The 20162-nt window shown below is 41.8% G+C and overlaps 1 protein-coding gene and 2 long non-coding RNA genes across 4 annotated transcripts in view; 2 read left to right on the top strand and 1 right to left on the bottom strand.

The window, feature by feature from the left end:
• LOC146501351 (uncharacterized) overlaps positions 1-20162 on the top strand; it is a 191311-nt gene that overhangs the window by 102081 nt on the left and 69068 nt on the right. The gene's annotated exons all lie outside the window — the stretch shown is intronic.
• Positions 1-20162, bottom strand: part of plcb4b (phospholipase C, beta 4b) — a 74329-nt gene that overhangs the window by 10408 nt on the left and 43759 nt on the right. For both annotated transcript variants that reach the window (XM_085133670.1, XM_085133672.1), the window contains exons 5-27: positions 17030-17110; positions 15774-15833; positions 14091-14234; positions 9316-9395; positions 9170-9223; positions 9004-9085; positions 8814-8914; positions 8293-8350; positions 7225-7333; positions 6465-6675; positions 6234-6327; positions 5995-6074; positions 5795-5879; positions 5604-5694; positions 5436-5531; positions 5072-5220; positions 4127-4213; positions 3870-4014; positions 3675-3759; positions 2962-3086; positions 2292-2343; positions 1653-1755; positions 1013-1177 (exon numbers count right to left, since the gene is read on the bottom strand). In XM_085133670.1, the coding sequence (XP_084989796.1) occupies positions 1013-1177; positions 1653-1755; positions 2292-2343; positions 2962-3086; positions 3675-3759; positions 3870-4014; positions 4127-4213; positions 5072-5220; positions 5436-5531; positions 5604-5694; positions 5795-5879; positions 5995-6074; positions 6234-6327; positions 6465-6675; positions 7225-7333; positions 8293-8350; positions 8814-8914; positions 9004-9085; positions 9170-9223; positions 9316-9395; positions 14091-14234; positions 15774-15833; positions 17030-17110 (2337 nt within the window). The remainder of the gene's footprint in view (positions 1-1012; positions 1178-1652; positions 1756-2291; positions 2344-2961; positions 3087-3674; positions 3760-3869; positions 4015-4126; positions 4214-5071; positions 5221-5435; positions 5532-5603; positions 5695-5794; positions 5880-5994; positions 6075-6233; positions 6328-6464; positions 6676-7224; positions 7334-8292; positions 8351-8813; positions 8915-9003; positions 9086-9169; positions 9224-9315; positions 9396-14090; positions 14235-15773; positions 15834-17029; positions 17111-20162) is intronic.
• Positions 9390-13653, top strand: LOC146501353 (uncharacterized). Its single transcript, XR_014869532.1, has 2 exons — positions 9390-13303; positions 13496-13653. It is a non-coding gene; the product is annotated as an uncharacterized LOC146501353 (long non-coding RNA).

Below are 20162 nucleotides of genomic sequence, written 5' to 3'. Positions count from 1 at the left end.
GGAAGGTCGAAGATGGAACTGCAAGGGACACAATCGGAGTATAGTCCATGTGTGATAAAAGAAAAAGACACGATAAAGGAGGAACACACTGCATATCTGACTGCTGACAAGCCCGTCTCTGCAGCTAGTATGCATCCAAGGAGTGGAGAATATCTTGTGTATATATGAATGCTTTTAACTTGTGTCTGCAGATGAGCTTCTGTACTCACACCCTTGGAAAAAAAGAGAGCGAGAGAGTGTCTTAACTGGGCTTCTATGTGAAGATAAGAGGATGATTAATACAAAGACGATGGGAAGGTGGGAGATAAGGCTGAAGAATACTCACTGGAGATGAATGGGTGGAAGCATTGCGTTTGTGTGTGTGTGTGTGTTTGCTTACACATTCACAGCCCTGCTGATGCACTGTGTATTGTTCGCTTGCAGTCATCGTGACAGCGGTGTGTATGCATGCAAAAAGTGTGGCGGCATTTGAGGGCATCTGTGTGTGTGGAGGTGAGAAACGAATCTTGCTTGCAGCCCTGCTTATGATGGCCCTCTTTGATAGGTGTGTGTGTGTGTGTGAGCAGCACTGCGGCAGGCTGTGATTGATGGTGTGTGTTAGGAAGCTGGAGTCACAGTCATGGCTGAGAGACTTCCTATTCTGCTGAGAGCAGCACTATTACACACATGTTCCTCGCTCTCTTATTGGCTCCCATCTCTTTTATTTTCCCTTTAATTCTCTCCCTCACCTCTAATTATCTTTCTTTTCATTTCTGTGGCTCCTTTCCTCACTTCCTTTTTCTTTTTCTGCGAGTCAGTATACAGTAGATTGTGTTTTGTTTTTTATGCCACCCTTTATTCTTCAACAGTATCCCAAATCACTCGAGAATGAGGCTGCTTATCATGTCACTAAGACCTTTCTCCAACCCAAATAATAGATTTCTCCCCCTCATCCCAAATGGGACTTTGTGCTGCAACATTTTTTCAACTCACTGCATCCATTACTGTTGCCCCGTCTATCTGTTCGTGCTACCTTTCTGAAGACGAATGGCTCCTCGTTGTAGGCAGGGTTCAGTCCATTGTTCATCACCATGCGAGTGCGAAACTCTTTCCGGATGGTGTCCGTTGGCAGTCCATACATGTCGACTTCAACGTAGGTCCCGATTTTCTTGTCAGAGAGAAACTGTCCTGAGAACACCTAAAAAAGAAGCAGACCATTCTCAGTGCTTTGGAGAGGTGTTGATTTTACAGCAATATTATCTGCACAGGTTCATTCAGTGCACTGTGGGGTGGCTGTGGCTCAAGAGGTACTGCGACCGATATACTAATCAGAAGTTTGGTGATTCAGTCTGCATGCCAGTGTCCTTGGGCAAGATACTGAACCCAGAGTTGCTCCTGAATATGAATGGGTGAATGAGTCATGTTGCATAAAGCGCTTTGAGTCCTCTAGGAGAGTAAAAAAGCGCGATATAAGAACCACTCCATTGACCACTGTAATTTGTACAGCATGCCACATCTAAGCCTGAAACCAACCTTCAACATGATATTATCTGTAGGTTTCACAGACATGGATGAAGCCTAGTTCCACTGAAAAAGGACTAGGCTGAATCCCTGAATGGAAATCCCGTATCCACTTTTTCCCTGAATGATTTATTAGTACTGCACGACCTAACCTGTACGCTGCAGGTTGCGGCGATGACACCATCCACCGGTGTCTCTGAGAATGGGTCAAACATCCTGTCTGACCGCCGCATGAAGTCGGGCTTCAGCAGGTACCTGACGTGCACAGAAGATGCACATGAGGAAAACGGCCACGCACAAACCCATCAATGAACACACTTTTGTTTTGTAAAATCTGATTATGTTGCCTTTACAAACATGTTTTTGTTGTTTATGTCTCCCGATTTAGAATAAACGTAGCACACGAAGGTACCGTGCATATGTGTATGCTAACCAGGGGCCCATCAGAGTAACGTTAGTAGTGATGACTGTCTGCAAAAGCCTTGATCTCGCCACATATAAGATTTCCAGCATTAGCAGGAAAATCTCTGCCCTCAGGGACGGTATTAAAGGCGAGGCATGGAGACGACAAGGGAGAGAGGAAGAGACAGATGACTGCCGAGAGAAGAGGAGCTTCCTTCTCGAAAGCACTCATTGGTTTTTGGAAAAGATAGTAGCTGCGGTCGCTTCTGGCAGTCGCTAATGAGATGTGACAAGCTATAATTGATGAGCTTTAGAGAGGAGTGGAGAGGGAGGGAGGGAGGGGACAGACCGGAATGAGCTAAAGACAGGAGTTGAGGAGCTGTGCTCACCCGCAGGAACCATTGTACTCAAACTTTCCTTGGTTCAGCTGCATGGCCAGATCTGAGAGAAGAGTGAGAATTAGTGATTAGTAAATGCAATATATACACGCCAGTGTTTAAACATCAAAACAATCCAAATAAATGAATGACTAAAAAAGAAAACAGAAAAATCCCATCATTCAAAGACTGTGTGAATTTTTTCTGAATCTGAGTGAATGGGTTTGTAATATTTTCCCTGACTCCCCCTTAGCTCCAAGTCCCCAGACCCCTGCCTAAAGCCTCGCATATGCCCCACTCGCAGCAGGCCATATGGTCTAATCTCTAATGCCTCTGGACATAGGACAGCAGCTGTTTCACTCCCTGTTAAGGTGTTTATATGGCAGCAACAGTTTGATAGTGTGTGTGAGTGTTTGTAAGAGGTCAGAGATAAACAGAGGTACGAATTCAGCTGCATTTATTTAGCAATTTTGCACACACAAAAAGATATTGATTCTATTTAAATGAGCTGACCCTTAACACCAAATCCAAACCTCATGCAGAAGATGCTCTGAGCACGATCAGAGGGTTCACTTGAAATTAGATTTGAGTGTGTATTTTGTAATATGAAGTTACATATACTATGAGTGGTGTTGTATGGGTGAGTGTGAGGTTAGAGGTCCCATGTTGCATGCTGTGGTACCTGGGGTCTGGAAGTTGAGCGAGACCATCTGGCAGCCTGCGTTCCAGAAGATCTGAGGCATGTAATTACTGGAGTCCACCCGGCCCCCTTTGGGGTAGATACGGCTCATCTGACGCTTGTTGTAGCTGTGCTGAAGCTCAGGAAAATTTGAAAAAAAAAGGGAGGGAGAACATGTGTGTTTCAACACGTGTGTGTGCGTGTGTGCGTTAAACAGACTGTACAACTATTTTTAGTGTGAACAGCTTGGGTCAAGCAGTCCCACCGGAGGGGAGAGAGAGGCTGTGTGTCAGCCCGAGCTACACAGGCTGAAAGCACACTGGGCTCTAGAGGCCTCGAGTTCTTTTCCGACAGCAGAGTGGAAACAAATATGGCTAAAAAACATCAGTTCTGAGCCGACGTTCAGCTCTCATTTAGGTGACCTCAATCTATAAAGTTCAAACTCAGATTTCATTGGAAATTTATGTCTCTTCATGCATCTCAGTAAAGTGTCTGAGCTGTTTCCCTTAAAGTCTCATAGAGTTTAAACTTAAAACCTAAACTTGGTGAAATCTGATCTTATGCTGATTAAAGTTAACATACATCCTGTAACGATAACTTAAATGTATTATTTATCTACATTTTTCCTACCTTTGCGTCCTTTTTTTTTCATAGCTGTTCTATTTTGTAGAAAAATCCAATGCAACTGGCTGATCTGACAAATGCTCAAAGGATACTTCACAAACTCAATGGCATTAGTCTTCAGATAGCCCAGGCCAACTGACTCGTTAAAAGATGACATGTTATGGTGGATATTCCTTTCTGAAAAACAAAAGAAAAGCTGATTAACATTTATTTTGTCAGCAGTAATTGATTGATTGTTCTATGAGGCTCTTACATGAGAAATGAGAGCTAAAAGTTGAAGCTCTCACCTTCAGCTACATCAAAACTCTGGAACTTGACCGGCTGTGCATAGTTGACCATGGCTGACAGATACGGGTGGATGTTAGTGGTGGCTCCCACATAGGTGTACTGAGCTATCAGAGCCTCTTCTAAGTCTTCTGCCACATCTACAGTCTGCACAGCACAAGCACACATACACATGGCTCAATAACCTTGTCTTATTCATCAGCCCAGAGACAGCAGTCAGCTTTTAGTGGGGTAAAAAGGGGACGGGATGGGCACTTGCCTTCTTGTTGTTGTCTTGGTCAGATGCTTCAGAGATGTCTGTGGCGTCGGTTGCTTCAGATATCTCTGTCACCTCATCTTCAGGTACCTAAGAACACATCCATACAAAACACCCATTAATGGGATGTTCGTGTTAGTGGTAGATTTGACTGAATTTGGGCCATAGTAGTCCAATGTCCTATATTTAGCAAATGGTACAGGGGGGAAAACTGTTACAGTTAGCTGTCTGTGAAGGTTCTCAGTCATCCAGGTCATTGTAGTCAAAGGAGCTTGCAAAGAAGAGCGTCTGGACTTCTTTAAGTTGCTTGAAGACGTTTCACCTCTCATCCGAGAAGCTTCTTCAGTTCTAAGGTCAAATGGTGCATCTTAAGGTCACTCTTTCGAGGATGCCAATGTTCACATTTTGGACAGAGAGGACAGATGGTTTGAAAGAGGAGTGAAAGAAGCCATCTATGTCCACTGTGAGCGACCATCTTTGAACAGAGGCCATCTATAATCCAGGTTTGAGTTCCCTCCCCAGACGCCTTAACGCCCACTCACATCCTGGGCCATCTGACCTCAGGAATTCGCATGATAAGGTGGGGCCAGGTTTCACAATGAGCTCACCCGAAACCCTGGCTGATTGTGACCCACACCCAGTTTCACACCTTGGCTCAGGCGATTAGAGGATCATCAGGGGTCCTTTTGTCCCTCTGTGGGGGGATACTCCCACTAGGTTTAAATCTGGGACTCCCCACCATTTGACCTTAGAACTGAAGAAGCTTCTCGGATGAGAGGTGAAACGTCTTCAAGCAACTTAAAGAAGTCCAGACGCTTTTCTTTGCAAGCTCCTTTGACTGTTACAGTTAGCTCACCTGCTGGGGATGTATAACAAACCAGAGTGCTTCTCTGCAAGGTCCACAGATTCGTTTTAGTGTTTCAGTAGCAAGTCGACACTCAAACCTACCTTCTTAATACTGTTGCTTTGCTCGTCATCTTTCCTTGAGCTGACAGCGTTACTCTGAGAAACACTGTTGGATTCTTTCTCGCTGGTTGCTTCAGAAACACTGCTGGGGGCCTCTGAATTCAAATCCTTATCCTCTGCCTCTTTTTCTCCTGCGCTCACATATACAGAACAACATAAATCAATAGCAACATTAATATTTTACTTATTCCTTGGTGCATTTACTTTAACGAGTGTTTGCACTTGATGTTCTACTTTGCATTTTTTAGCATAAACCTATCGCTTACTGTTTGTACGACAGAGGCTGTCACGCACATTACTACGATTTATTATTTCACATAGAAACACAGACTGTCAGACATCTGACCGTTCTCTGTGTCGTCTTCATTCTCCTCTCCCATAATGATAGCAGGGGTGTTTGTCTCTCCTGCCTCCATGTGTTTCTTGAAGGCCTCGAGCTGCTCTGTATTGCACACATACACATGTTAAAGACAGACAAACCTCATAAAATCACATAGATGTGCTGTCTACATACTCTGTTCGACTTCAGGTTTCAAGCGTTTGTTTTTGATGAGGATTTTCCGCTTGAGCTCACTTGGAGAGGGTAAAGGACGCCCAGGTTCAATCTGCCAAAGAGAAAAGAACTTTTACACTTAAGTAAATATGAGTATAACCCAATTAGAGCAAATTCTAAGAAATACTTTGTATCAGAAAGAGAGGATTTACCGCATAGTTCTCCAGAGGCTGTTTGAGGAGCAGGTCACCGAAGATCTCCTCGCAGTACTTGGCCATCTTGTACTGCTGAGGTTTACTAAGTAACACAGTCACAAAAATACATATCATGTCTATGTATTGATTATTTGTGAAAAATGTATGCAAATAAAAGCAATCCTTAAGCATTCGATGTTTACTGATTATAAATGTACCTGCAGTGATTTTCAAATGACAAAATAACAGGAAAGTCTGATGTGACAAATGCTGTCTCCTTAATGGCTTGGATAACATCCTGTGGCAGGAGAAGAAAAACATTGGGTGTGAGGAGGATGAATCATAACAAGCCATCAAATGTTTTATCAAACTCTGAACACAAGGGGGCAGACTTACATTATGAAATAGCATTAAAGCAGTAACTGAAAGACTGAACAAAGTTGGGTTTTTTGTTCACCTTGAACAGGATATCTGTGCACATGGCCTTGCCATGAGTAATGATGGGTTCCTGGTCCTCTCCTTTCCCATCCCAGCAGTCCAGCTCCACACATCTAATGCAAAGCACACAGAAATGTCTCTGTCCACAAGCTGCACGTGCAACTGAGCTTTAGCATAGCCAGATAAACCTAACAGTGGATGATGCGTGTGTGTCTCAACCCATCCGAGTACACCATATTAACATAAATACCTGCATCCAGCCAGCAGGACCTGCCGGTACATCTCTACTGAGGACTTCCCTCCAAACTGTCGGCCTGTCAAGTACGTGTTGTGGGAGGAGCTGATGAAGTAATGGGCCAGCGACTGGTCCATATCTTGGTACAGTTCCAGCCGGTCCAGGAACACTGGAGCATTTTCATCTGACATTAGGTACCGGCAGAAGCCATCACTGGACATGTGACCTGAACAGAACAAGGACGGACACGAAGGGCGTAACTTAGTGGTAGAATATTATTTATTGTTAAACTTTGTGAATGTTTCTTTAAGGTGAAAGCAGTAAAAAACTTGTAATTTTTTATTTATTTTGGAAAAATGTGTTATGTATTTGTAGAAGAAGTGTTCTAAAGTAAACAGAATAAATGGCTTTTATAATTCACTCTCTATCACTAAGTATTTTATTAGTATATACATTTTTATCATTACTAACTCTGAATTCAGCACAAGACGTGGAAATGTCAGGCCTGTGTGTTTATATCAAAACAACTTGATGTTTAACTACTGTAGATTCTTTTGGGAATCTAAATGCGTATTTAAAAAGCAGCAGAGCTATGTGTACAACTATTTCATCATAATGATAACAGGGGAAAAATAAACTCCGGCGCTTGACAATAAATATTTAGTCCTGGAGAAAATGTATCAACAATCTGGTTTTCCGTTCAAGGTAACACCTGCAGATGGCAGCAAAGCCTAAAACATCTCTCTCCCTCTGGTTTGCCCACACGGTTCTTTACCTTTCTTCTTCAGGTCTTCGTCTCTCTCGTATTTCTCGATGATCTGCATGGCTCTCTTGGGGTCGTAGAATGGAAACAGAATCTCGTTTAACCTTGGGTCGCGCTGGTTCTGTGAAGCGAAACGCAAACGCAGTCATCCCTCTATTCATCGTCTCCAGTAATTTCCCAGCACAAATCTAATTTAGGACAAACGCATCTTGCGCTACACGCAGGATAGGAGCAAACTTATTACAATATGTTTACACTCTCAATTTGTTATGCCTGATCAAAGGTACTGAACTCAGGACTATGTGATTGGCTTTCATCGCTTACTATTTAAGAAATATTATCTATATATCATTAGTATACACACAGGCACATAACATTTAGACAGCAAGTACTAAAAGCACTGATCAAGGTGATTATTATACGGCAGTATAAACAAAAACCTGTGAGCCACACTAACAGGTGCAGAGATTAAATGTTGCTTAAAAGCAAAGGATCACATGTGTTTGAGGGAATCGAGGTGGCATTCACAAAAACAACAGCAAACATTCAAACATCATGAACATGTCGCTGCCCACTCACAGAGCCAGGTGGGGAATTTAATCTGATTGGCGAGCCCAGAGCATGAAGCAGCGCAAACACGTGACTGCACAGCAGCAGGACGAGGCAGGTATTCAGCCACGCAGAGCAGCACAGCCACAGAACACATATACGCACAGCAGGGAACGAGACGAACCGAGCAGGAAGCAACAGGATGGAAACCTCGACCCTCCCGTTGCTACGGCAACACCAATCAGACACGGGGGGAGAGAAGGAGGCAAGCCGCGGTAGGGAGAACATGGGGAATGGGATGACGGTGGGCATGCAGAATAAGGGAGGTGGTTGAAGATGCCCTTGCAGGCCCACTCAAAGTTAAATGTTGTGTCCATCCAATTTGATTAAGGTGGACTAATGTGCAGTCGGGCCTGGGAGCAGGGCGACTTCTACCCCCGAGCAGGACGAGAGTAAGAGCAGCAGGAGTTGCAGGGAAGGGCACACGCAAGCTAAATACAGAGAGAAGTTAATGAATGATAAAGAGCTTACTTCATTCAGAAAGCTGACTAACTGGTCTACAGTTAAATAATCAGTTTTGTTCCCATTGCTGCAGAGAGATTAATTAGAAAAACAAAACAGAATGTTATGCTCCTTAAAATCGAAACCCTCACAGTCATTCACACAGTCAGTCAGTTAAAATGAGAAAAGCCAGTCTTTACAGATACATTACGCTTTTAGTAGTATCTTGTTAATCATCGCTCTTCTTTGACTGTTGTCATTAGGTTGAACATAATTAATGTTGAACGGTGGAAGCAGGTTAGGCTGTCCAGACATAGTTAGTGCGGCAGGCACAGAAACATTTGTCCTGATTATTTCCAACATGATGCAGCAGCTCTCACTTGGGGAATATTTAAACAGATGATATCATTGTTCCGCTCAGGCACAAGGTAACGCAGGTACAATACGATGCTGGGTGAGGGTAATGCTGTTAAATGTGTATTCGGAGGATATTTTATTATTTTTAAAGGTCCAAAAACAATTAAAAAGAGCGGACGAGATGAAACGCTTACATTTTCTTGAAGAGCTCCTCTATATCTGTGCGAGGGCAGATCTTCTGTGTGAGCGCGTAAAAAATGTCAAAGGTAAAATCTGCTGGTTCGATCTCATCGTTCTGTGAAAGGTAAGTGAGAGAGTCATTTCCTCACAGTTTTCTTTCAGCGTAACAAACTCGGACACATCTGACTTCCAGTATTGTCTGACCTTTCCACTAGGAAGGCCCAGATCCTTCAGAGCCTGAAAGATCCCCTTCTCCGTTTTGCCTGACGCAAATGTCCGAGTGATGCTTTAAGAAGAAGAGGAGGATAAGGTGAAGATGAGTGAATGACATTGTATTAAAAAAACAAACCCAAAAACACTTTAAACTTACCCTCTTACAGGAATCTTCCCATTCACATTGGTAAGGAAACACATTCTCATCCAACTAAACAAAAACAGGAAGTAGGATTAAGGCGTCTTACTGAAGAAGGCACAGCCAACAACAACAATTACAACTGTGCTGCGAACTGCACTCACTGTTTCTTGAGGCATGTCATTGGACAGACGTTGTTGGCCTTAACGTTGTGAATCACTGACCTCAAACCCTCGATCCACTTCTGCAAACAAACAAGCACAAGTATTGAGGACACACACGCGCACGTATTCACACTCCTGCCACTTAAAACCACTGAACAAATTACAAATTACATAGCATTCAAAAGAGCACCCAGTTTGAGGTGAATGTCTTTGGGGAAATAAACAAGCAAATGAATTGCTCTTTAATCAACAGTCTTGTGATAGGAGCCTTGGCAGGACCATCATTAACAACACACACACACAGCGATAAACAGCGACCTGTTGCAAGGCTACAAGGAGTGATGATAAACAAACAGCTAGAGAAGGCCTGTGACTGCCCATGAATATGCTGCCTCATGCATCCATGTAAAGGCCACTGATAATCCGAACACTTCTGAGCCTCCTCTCTGAATGTCGGTCCCTCTTTGTGCTAAACCCTCCTCCACTTGCACAACAAATTTCTACTGGTGTCATTATAAAAACATTAAATGCGATGGCTCGTGCAGCACGAACAGTCTGTTTGGGCCCGTGGTGTTCACGAAGCAGCGCGCTGATGTAAATATCTCCGTCATCTATCGAGGCCTGCTCTTTACTGTAGGGCCACCTGCATGCTGGGAGGGGTGCTGATGGTGTCGCGGTGCGTTTGTGTCTATGTGTGCGCGCGAGAGAGATAAAGAGGGACCGTGTTTTTGACTGTGGGGGACGTGCTCATGTATTTTAACCTGTGAGTGTACGTGTTTGTGTTTGTGCTCCCTGCTGTGGGCTGCTGCATGAATATCATTGGCAGCCCCGTGGCACAAACAGCAGTTATAACACCCACCAGCAGGAAGGGAAAAAACAAAAAACAAAAAAACACCCTCTCATGGGAAATGAATAAACACCAATCCAGTGGTGCCAAATAACAGATCTGTGCTCAAAAAAACAAAACCCCCCAGCTTGTTCTAAAGCTACTGGTGATTTTAAATTTTCCTACAAACTGACATCTGCAAAAACATTATGTACACCGTGCTCCAAAATTATTATGCAAATAGGATTTTAGTGTCATAAACACTCAATTTTTTTGTGTTCAGTTAAACTCATGGATAGTGTTGTGTCTCAGGGCTCTTTGGATCACTGATATCAATCTCAGACATAATTAGTTTGTCAGATGAGCCCAATTAAAGGAAGTCTACTTAAGAAGGATGTTCCACTTTATTAAGCATGCCACAAGTTTAAAGCAATAATGGAAAGAAAAACAATCTCTGCTGCAGAGTGTCAAATAATGCAATGCCTTGGATAAGGTATGAAAACATTAGATATTTCACAAAAACTTAAGCAGGATCATCGTACTGTGAAGAGATTTGTGGCTGATTCAGAGCACAGACGGGTTTGCACAGATAAAGGCATAATGAGGAAGGTTTCTGCCAGACAAGTTCATCGGATTAAGAGAGCAGCTGTTAAAATGCTATTACAAAGCTGCAAAGAGATATTTGAAGCCTCTGGAGTCCCATGAACCTCAAGGTGCAGGATCCTCCAGAGGCTTACAGTTGTGCATAAACCTGCCATTCGGCCACCCCTAACCAAAACTGACAAGCTGAAACGGTTGCAGTGGGCCAAGAAATACATGAAGGTTAATTTTCAAACAGTCTTGTTTACTAATTTGCCATGTAACCCTGGATGGTCCCGATGGATGATGTAGTGGATGGCCACCATGTCTCAACAAGCCTGCGACATCAGCAAGGAAGTGACAGAGCCATGTTTTGGGCCAGAATCATGGGGAGAGAGCTCGTCGGCCTCTTTAGGGTCCCTGAAGGTGTGAAAATGACCTCAGCAAAGTATGTAGAGTTGCCATTTACCATTTCTTCCATGGTACGCAAAGAAGAACAGTGCCTTCCATAGCAAAATTATTCTCATGCATGACAATGCACCATCTCATGCTGCAAACAACACCTCTGTGGCACTGGCTGCTATTGGCATAAAAGGAGAGAAACTCATGGTGTGGTTTCCATCCTTCCTCCTGTGGTTTCTGACCTCAACCCTATTGAGAACCTTTCCAGCATCCTCAAGCAAAAGATCTATGAGGGTGGGAGGCAGTTCACATCAAAACAGCAGCTGTGGGAGGCGATTCTGACATCTTACAAAGAAATCCAACCAGAAATTCTCCTGGTTCAATGGATGCAAGAATTGTGAAGGTTATGTCAAGGAAGGGGTCCTATGCTAACATGCAACTCGGCCTGTTAAGACATTTTGATCTAAATAGCTTTTAGTTTCAGTAAATATGACCTTTTAATGTTGCAAATTCAACAAATGACCATTTGCAGTTCTTTACAAACAATAAAATGTTTTGAAACTCTGTTGTGCATAATAATTCGGAACAGAGCATTTTGTGTTGTTTTATTTTTGGGAGGTTTGTTCAATTAAAATTGAAGACTTGAAAATTATACTGACTGTCATTTGCATCGAGTATGTAGGAAAGTCAGTGACAAATATCAAAAACTTTTAGTCAAGGCTAGCGTGGTGCTTTGATTTTCAGTCATTCTTGTTGTTTTGTGGCACCTCTTAATTTTTCTCAGCAAACTATTGTGAATGACAAACTATTATTTGCAATTGTGTTTAAAAGAAAATAAAGCATAAGTCATATGTTTTAAGCTAATCTGGCCGACATCTGTCAGGCTGAGAAAACTTACTCGAGGTGACAAAGTGGTTCTTCCTTTGGTTTCATATCTTTAGAGGACATGTAGAGTTTCTTTTCATCCCAAATCTTCACCTTTACCAAAATGATTGAGCACAATTATGGTCATGTTCATTATATTGCATGCTGTCAACATAGCCTATGAAAATACCAAAGCTAGCATAGAAATGACAAAGAAGTATTGTCTGTGTGTTGAACAGGAACTAATAGAACTTCTTTCCTTCCACAGAAACGAGTATTGAGACTAACCAGATATTCCTACTTGGAGTCTTTTTATAGGACTCAGTCAAGGGGGGGAAAAAAGAAGAAAAAAACACCTTTTTTGAAGTATAATAAACACTGACTTTAATTTCTCTTACTGTGATGTTTTTGTATTATGCCAAAAGTAGCAGGTTATTTTTGGGGCTCATCCAAGTGGCTCATTCTTCAAATACAGAACAATGAAGAAGTGCAAGACAACAAGAGAAAAGCAGCAGCGAAAGCAGCAGGAGGAATACAGAACAGAGATGCTGTGAATCATTCCAGATGCATCTATTTATTCAATGAATCAAGGCCTTGTGTAGGAGCTGGCATATTAACCTTGGCTTTCCTTTCTTAATTGAGAATCTGTTGGCTGGGTGGTCTTTTAATCTTTACATCTACATTGTTGTGGAAATGTTTAAATTACTCAGACAGTTGCTAAGCAGAGTTTACCTCGAGGGCAGAAAAATGAAGTAGTGGTTAAGCTCTTACAAGCAGCCTCACTGTGCTCTCTGCTTTAGAGCTCTAATATGTACAGTATGAGTAGGCAGAGCAAACAGGGAAGGCTGCAGGATAGCAGGTATCTGACACTATCACGGGATAATGCCTGGACGGGACTAAGCACCAACCTTCAAGGTTTAAAAATCCACACAAGCCAAAGTACCAAAAACTGTACTTCCATAAGTGGCCACACGAGGCAGACGCCCAACGTGACTCTTTCCCTTTAGACTCCCAACAAAAATGTCAAATTTCACAACCTGACAGACATAAAAAAAACTATAACTTTGGTCTATAGTTACCCATCCATAACAGCTCTGTGTGGGTCATTTTTGTTTTAGGTCTGTTTCACCTTAAAGCTAAGTGCCTGACTGATAAGATTGACAGGTGGACACCAATCCAACTAACTGCTTGGTAGGAGTCACGTCACTCACGTGTGTCTGTGGCCTGGGTGACTTGTGGAACATCATTTAATGCTGTGTGATTAATTGTATCAAGAGCCATCTAAAGAAGTTCCTGTTTTGCTAAGTAAAACTTTTAGTTTTTTCCCGTTTGTAGCAACCGAAAATAAAATCAATTCATAATTATAATAAAGGTCAATCAAATGGACCAATATGGCAAGGCCATGATGATCCACTTGGTAAAATAAATCCGCTTGGCATCTTTCTTGGCCTTAAGACAACAATTCTGATGGCTAAAGATCCAAACGGGACACAAGAATTTTTTTTTTAGTTTTTTCTAGTTTCTAGTTTGTTTTGTGGGTGTGTGTATCACTTGGCACTAATTAGAAGGTATCAGTATTTAGCATGATGCACACATACAATCTATACATGCATTTTGCTAACCATTGTCCTATGATTGGTTGACAACTTGTAAAAACAAAACAGAAACGCCCCAAATGCTAATATTTAAGGCATCAAAACAGGACTTTACAACCGGATGGGTGACGTCATGGTGCCTATATCATTTACATCTTTTACATACAGTCTATGGAGTTTGCAATGAATATTTGTCCAGACAACATATGCTTTGTGGCCATTGATTAAAACCATCTAAATTCATCAAAACACCTTTTTTTAACCTATGATGCGCTCAAAAAGTGTCACAAGTTAGATATTAGCCAGAAGCTACATAAGTGCCTTTTGTCACTGAAAGGTATACGGTGAGTGAAGAAAATCATGGTATATTGGCATACACAGCTGTCCATTACATCTGTTATATCGTCAAAATATTTCAAACTGCAACACTCCAATTAAATCTCAAGGTCAGCACTCCATCTTTATCATTTGTATAAAGCAGCAGAAATATGGGGAGGGCATGCATTTACCCTGGCTGTCTCTGGGTTCTCTGCCACCATGAACATGAAGTTGAGATTGACCAGGTCTGTGCCACTGCAGATGCAGATGATGCAACCCTCCAAGTCTGTTTCTGTCTTTCCAGTTGCCTCAAATGACGACAGGATCTTAGGGTCCTGAGGACACAGCATCAAAGGCAGAGATTAGTATAGAAATGATGGATAGATAGCTGATCAAAATTACATGCTAAGACGGAGACCTAGACATAAAGCTTAAAAAAAAAAAAAGATAAGATAGAATAATTAAGCAACAGAGCAAGCTCTTTAGATGTTTGAAAGCATTTCTGCTGCTTTAAGTTTAAGCAGGGGAAATATTTCAACATTTATAGACCTTTAGTTCTTTTTCTCAGAACAAAATACATCCCAGCACACCTTAGTCTGATATAACTTTAATGTCTGTTTTATCAGTTTAACAGAAAATCCACTTCTCGCTATCAAAAACACCACTCCTTCCTCTCTCATCTTCTCAATCAGATTTCCTGTCTGCCACCATGGAAGATAGTAATGCTTATATGTTACGTGATTGAATTAACAGCAACAGGCAACAGGCTATGCCACTTTAAAATCTCAGCCTGCAATCATCCAGTCCCATTCATCTCGTCTCTCTCATTGGATTACTTGAAACAGCTCTCCAGGCTTGTGTAACCATGTTAGCCTCTGAGGAGAAGCCCGGTTATCAGTCGTCTGCACTGTACAGAACAGCATACGGCGCATGAGCCGCCATCAGACTGCAGAATCTATATACGTGCCCTCACATACGTACATAAAAAGACAGCCACACAGGACCAAACAAAGGCGCTCCAATCTGTTGTCAGCAGTGTGACTTGAGACTCTCCTGTTAGGCTTCTGCATTTCAGTGGCTTCATTGGTTTGCATACAAATTAGAAGGCAGCATGCGCATGGATATTCCAGTAATAGCTTTCATAATTCATATAGCTGGTATGACGCTAAATACCACAATATAATGTGTCACTGTCAAGGCTACATAGCATGAATCGATATTTAATATACGGAGGAACCATGTGGTTTGGATTTGTGCATATCTGCCTCTGTAACTGCTAAATAGAAAACTGATTGGTTGCCACCTGTAATAATTCACTGGGCATCATGGCTATTTTAGAGACCGTTTCCTATTATGGGATAAGGAAAAGTCATTCTGACGGAGACAGAACATCTTATACTGTTGATCTTTTGATCCTGTAGTGTGAACTCCATAACCCAGCGGTTTTCTGACAGCACATCACCACAGTGGCTGAAAGAACAATTTTTCAATACTACTCTCTCGGTCAAAAGCACAATCCACAGCTGCGAGGAAGTTCAGTAAGAACCTGTGGCGAAACTCAGAGTTGTATAAATATTGATGAGCTGAATATTTCATGTTTTTGTTCTGCTAGTGCCCTGTGTGAATCTGTATTTGAAAGCAAATCTCAGCAGTAAGAACTCAACCGGGAGTCCCAAAACAGTCATTATATTGATAGAAAAAGCCATTGTAGCCTTGGCTAATTTAGGCATGAATAATAGCCTGAAGTGGCAGTGTCTCTAGATTTTACCGGGAGTGCCTCTGTGGGACTAAAAGATGGAGTGTTTGATGCGGAGGGTGAGTGTGAGAATTTTGTGAAGGCAGAAGTGAAGAAATCGTCTCTCCTGAGTTCTTACCTTTGGGACGGCACCGACGCGAATACTGTTGATGAGAGAACACTCCAGAACCTGACCTTCCTGTAGGAGACCAAAAACGGTGGAAAGAAAGGGAAAAAAGAAGTAGATGAAGAGGGGGAGAATAAAAGTCTAGAAGAAAAACAATTTCTAATGGTCAGCAAAGCACAAGCACCACAACCTCTCAGCAACATGGGTGATTACGACCCAGAAATGAGGAAGAGTCCTTTGTGCGTTGAGAATAGCTGTTTTCACACTATTTGATTTAATTACCAAGTTTGAGTCTGCAGTATATGAGGATAAACAGATTAACAGGTTGGACTGTTGCAGAGATGCTTTTTGCCACCAGGCATGCAGCTGCTTGGGGTCCCAGCACATTGGCGGGCTCCCAAAAACAGACAAACTTATACTGCCGCAGTTTGTAACATCAGTTGAAGAGGCCTGATCACCTTTGGGGCCCAACCTGACTCAGGAGAAGGTGTGCATGAAATGAATGCTGCTAGTCTATTTGTAACTCTGGGGGAGGAAATTATTGCAAGATTTGCAAAATTTTAGCAGTAAAATGGAAGTTATGAAAGTTCGGTGCATGCTTGTATATTTTCGGAACTTTCTGAGAAATACACAAATAGTGTGCCACCGAACTATTTCTAAAACCACTAAATGGGAAAACAAATCATCCTAATCAGAGATATTTTTCCAAGTAGAGGGACTTCAGATGCACGTCATAGAGGTTTTTAGACAGTGGCAAAGAAAAATCAGGAATGTTATAATCCAGTGGCTGGAAAATGAGACCATGCGAGTACTAAAAACTGCAGTTTTTAGTACTCGCACAGCCAGCTGTAGGTCCTATATGCTAGGCTTCATCTTAGCTAGTTTAAAATAATCCAACAAGAGCTACTGAACATATCTGCAACAAATTAATCCATCTATCGGATAAACATCTGATAAACATTGTCTATTGCCCAATGCTAATCAGTATTAGCCTAAATGCTAGTACTTACACTCAAATCTTTTCTCTATATTTTAAGCTTCTTATAATATACATATGTTTAACGTGCTTCATTTATAGAGTTTTTATTTACTTGCATATACCTTTTTCAGAGTCAAATGGTCAGAAGTACAGATAAAAATCAAAACAACTAACTCTTCCTTTTTAAATACTTTCCCTACTCCATGTGGATCCTGTCTTATACATTTCTATTTAGAGGATCCTCTCGAAATTCCTAGAATACACACAGGTCATGATGTGGAAGTCGTACCTTTCCCTCACTCTTCCAGGTGATGAAAAAGCCGTACTCGTCCACTTCCATGTGGCAGTTGGGCTCAAAGATGTAGGGGTCCTGCAGCAAGGAAAAATGATTGTTTCTAAGCAATGAGGCCGTATTAATCAAAGGTTTTATTTGACACAGCAAGACATTAAACAGTCGACCTGTTTAACAAACACAGGAATTATGCAATCAGACAACCAGATGTAGCTCGTATTCATTTTACAAGATATACCTGCCTGCCTAAGAACACACACTCAAACATACTTTCACAAAGAATGCACAAATACGCTCAGTATGTACACACAGGTTGCCCGTAGGGGAGATGAAGCCTGTTGTCTAAGGCAAACACGCAGTGAGATTAATTTAGCTGTTAAATGCAAACATCAACGCAGTTGGAACACATTTCCGGGTTATAGAAACGAACAGGAGGTAAAAGTGTATTAGCCTAGCTACTGTGATGCTACTGCACACATCATTCAACAGGAGTGTTGGTGGAGGAAATCGACTAACCTTAGCCACCTTGTCCTACCCAAACAATCTTACCATCAATTCAATCAGCTGGAAGATGTGTGTGTGTGTGTGTGTGCCGACAAATATGTGTATTTTTGCCCCACTCCACTCAAACAACACATCTGAGAAAGCTAAAAACATAAGAGAGAAATAAACTAGAATAGGAGAAGGCTGCTGGGTCACTCTAATATTAGCAGTAGGGAACAGTGTAACACACTCATGTACACACTCATACACACGTGATTTATTATTTCAGGATGTTGCTACTGTGAGATACGCAGCTGCAAATAGGGCTGTGCTGGCTTCTTACATGGCTCTTACCCTGACATCTAAAACCCTCAAAAAACCCTCACAAGAATAATCTTATTTCCATTTAGGAAACAGTGAGACTGCTGTAAATGCAGATAAAAGCTTGACTCTCTTTCATCTGAATGAAGACTGACAGAGTGTTCGGTGTTAGATATACAGCCACCTCGAGATGGTTTCAGATAAACCTCAACTGTTGAGGACATACAACAGTATCACATTCCACTGCTTTTAGCTTTACTGTAGTAAATCTAAAATTATGTGTGATCGTGCCTCTTATTTTGAATCCTCAGATCATTGTGAGGTCTTTTACCCTTGGTCTAAATTTCCAAATCAATATTAGAAAGTGATAATTAATCTGCCCAGTTTAGGCTTAAGAGCTGTATCTATAAATATGATATATGATGCTATTAACAAGTACAGTCAAAAACAAAAGTTCACCTTTTTGTCAGTATCAGTACATAAAATCATCTTCTCTATGACTATCGTTCTCTCACATTGTTGTGGAGGAATTATGTCTTACTATTTATACTTGTTTAGGTCATTGAGGTTTGTGGGAATCAAATCCCACCACAGTATTTAACCCAGGTTGAGGTCTGGACTCTGACTGGGTCACTGCAACAATTTGATTCTTTTCTTTTTTTTTCCCGTCATTCTGGTGAATCTTTGAATTGCTGCTGTGTTTGTGATCACAGTCCTGTTCCATGACCCAGTTTAAGCAGAGCTTTATCTGTCACACAGGTGCCCTCACATTTGATTTTAAAATACTTTGCAGTCAGTGACTCGACCATGAACTCATCCGTCTACTAAAGCGCTCAGGTCCCGTGGCTGCAAAACAAGCAGTAATGGAAGGAATCCAGCATTTAGTTGTATTTATTTATTTAGTTATCATTAAATAAATAATGACAGTTTAGTTTTTGTATTTTGTTAGATTATTATTATTATTATGCCTCGATACGTAAAACCTTAGAAGTTATAGAGGCTGTACTTTCTTTGCGCCATGACTGTAAATGCTTATGTGTGTTTTCTGTCTCGTTCGTCTCAGTCTACCTTCATCAGCCGTCAATATGAGGCTGCATAGTTTCCATGGACACCAAACATCAACCAGATCTTAAATGATTGATTTCCACTCAGTGAGATAATGAACGAAACACACACACACACACAGGAAGCTCTTTGACTATTTGCATAATGGATTACATAGGATATCTTTCACCTTTTACCTCAATGCCTCTGGACTCTTAAAGAGGACAAACTCATATGAAATATCTCATTAAAGGATGCAAACTAATTATTGAAAATCCATAGTACACTACAGAGTGTAGAGCTAAAGAGAAAAACAAAGAGTGAGATGCAAACTTGGAAACATCTCCATCTATTCGAGGATATGAATAAGATGGCAAAGAAAGCATCCTGGGGACCTTAAGTTGTTTTAGAAAGCCATCTTATGTAACGATATGAGCTGAGAGGCTCTATATAACGATAGCTGTCCCCTATGAAGCTTTGAATTGCACTCGTACAAACACACATACAGGCACACTGACCCACATGCACATTACCTGCCACTACCATCTGTCACTCGGTGGGGCTTCAGTCACTAGAGACTGTTCTTGTGGCAAAAAATAAAATCCATGCTGTTTAGCATATGCTTTTTGCACACTGAGATGCTTGCGCCCCGCATCCTTTGTAATTTCCAGGCAGCAGTGCTTTGCTCACACAAACACAAACACATGCCCACACTGACACAAAGTATGACTGACGGTGTTTTATAAATGAGACACATTGCTGCTTCGTGTTTACGATAACAGCGAGGAACATGAGCTGACAACCAAAATAACTATTGATTTATGAATGAAGGACTGCAGCGCTGTTTTTTTCTCCTGAGATGCATCAGTTTGAGTTGATATTGTCTAGAATATAATCATTAATGAGAAAAATTCACAGCATTAAGAGGGGAGTGGTACGTCCCAAGTGTCATTATTCATTTTAACCGACTGACAGAGCTTGACCTTATTACCATTCAGGCCAGACCTAACCTTGTCCTGTCTAAGCTTGGCTCAAATTCACAGCAGCAACACACTGAGGACTCTGTTCAGAAGCATGCTGGCCCAGTTTCACCGCTCACTGTGACATGGCTTTGGATTTGATGATGCCTTTCCGTACACTCGCAAGCTTTTTTCTCTGCCTAAGAGGGATCCTCCTCCCGCCGCTGATGCCCACATAAACGGAGAGGACTGAGGGGATCTCCTGATGTGTGCAGGGGTACATGTAGGTCCGTGTGTGTGTGCGTGACTGTGACACACTTTGC

This window comes from Neolamprologus multifasciatus, chromosome 15, assembly GCF_963576455.1.
Source record: "Neolamprologus multifasciatus chromosome 15, fNeoMul1.2, whole genome shotgun sequence".
NCBI lineage: Eukaryota > Metazoa > Chordata > Actinopteri > Cichliformes > Cichlidae > Neolamprologus > Neolamprologus multifasciatus.
Note: the sequence above shows the minus strand (reverse complement) of the source record. Positions and strands in the feature narration are given on the sequence as shown.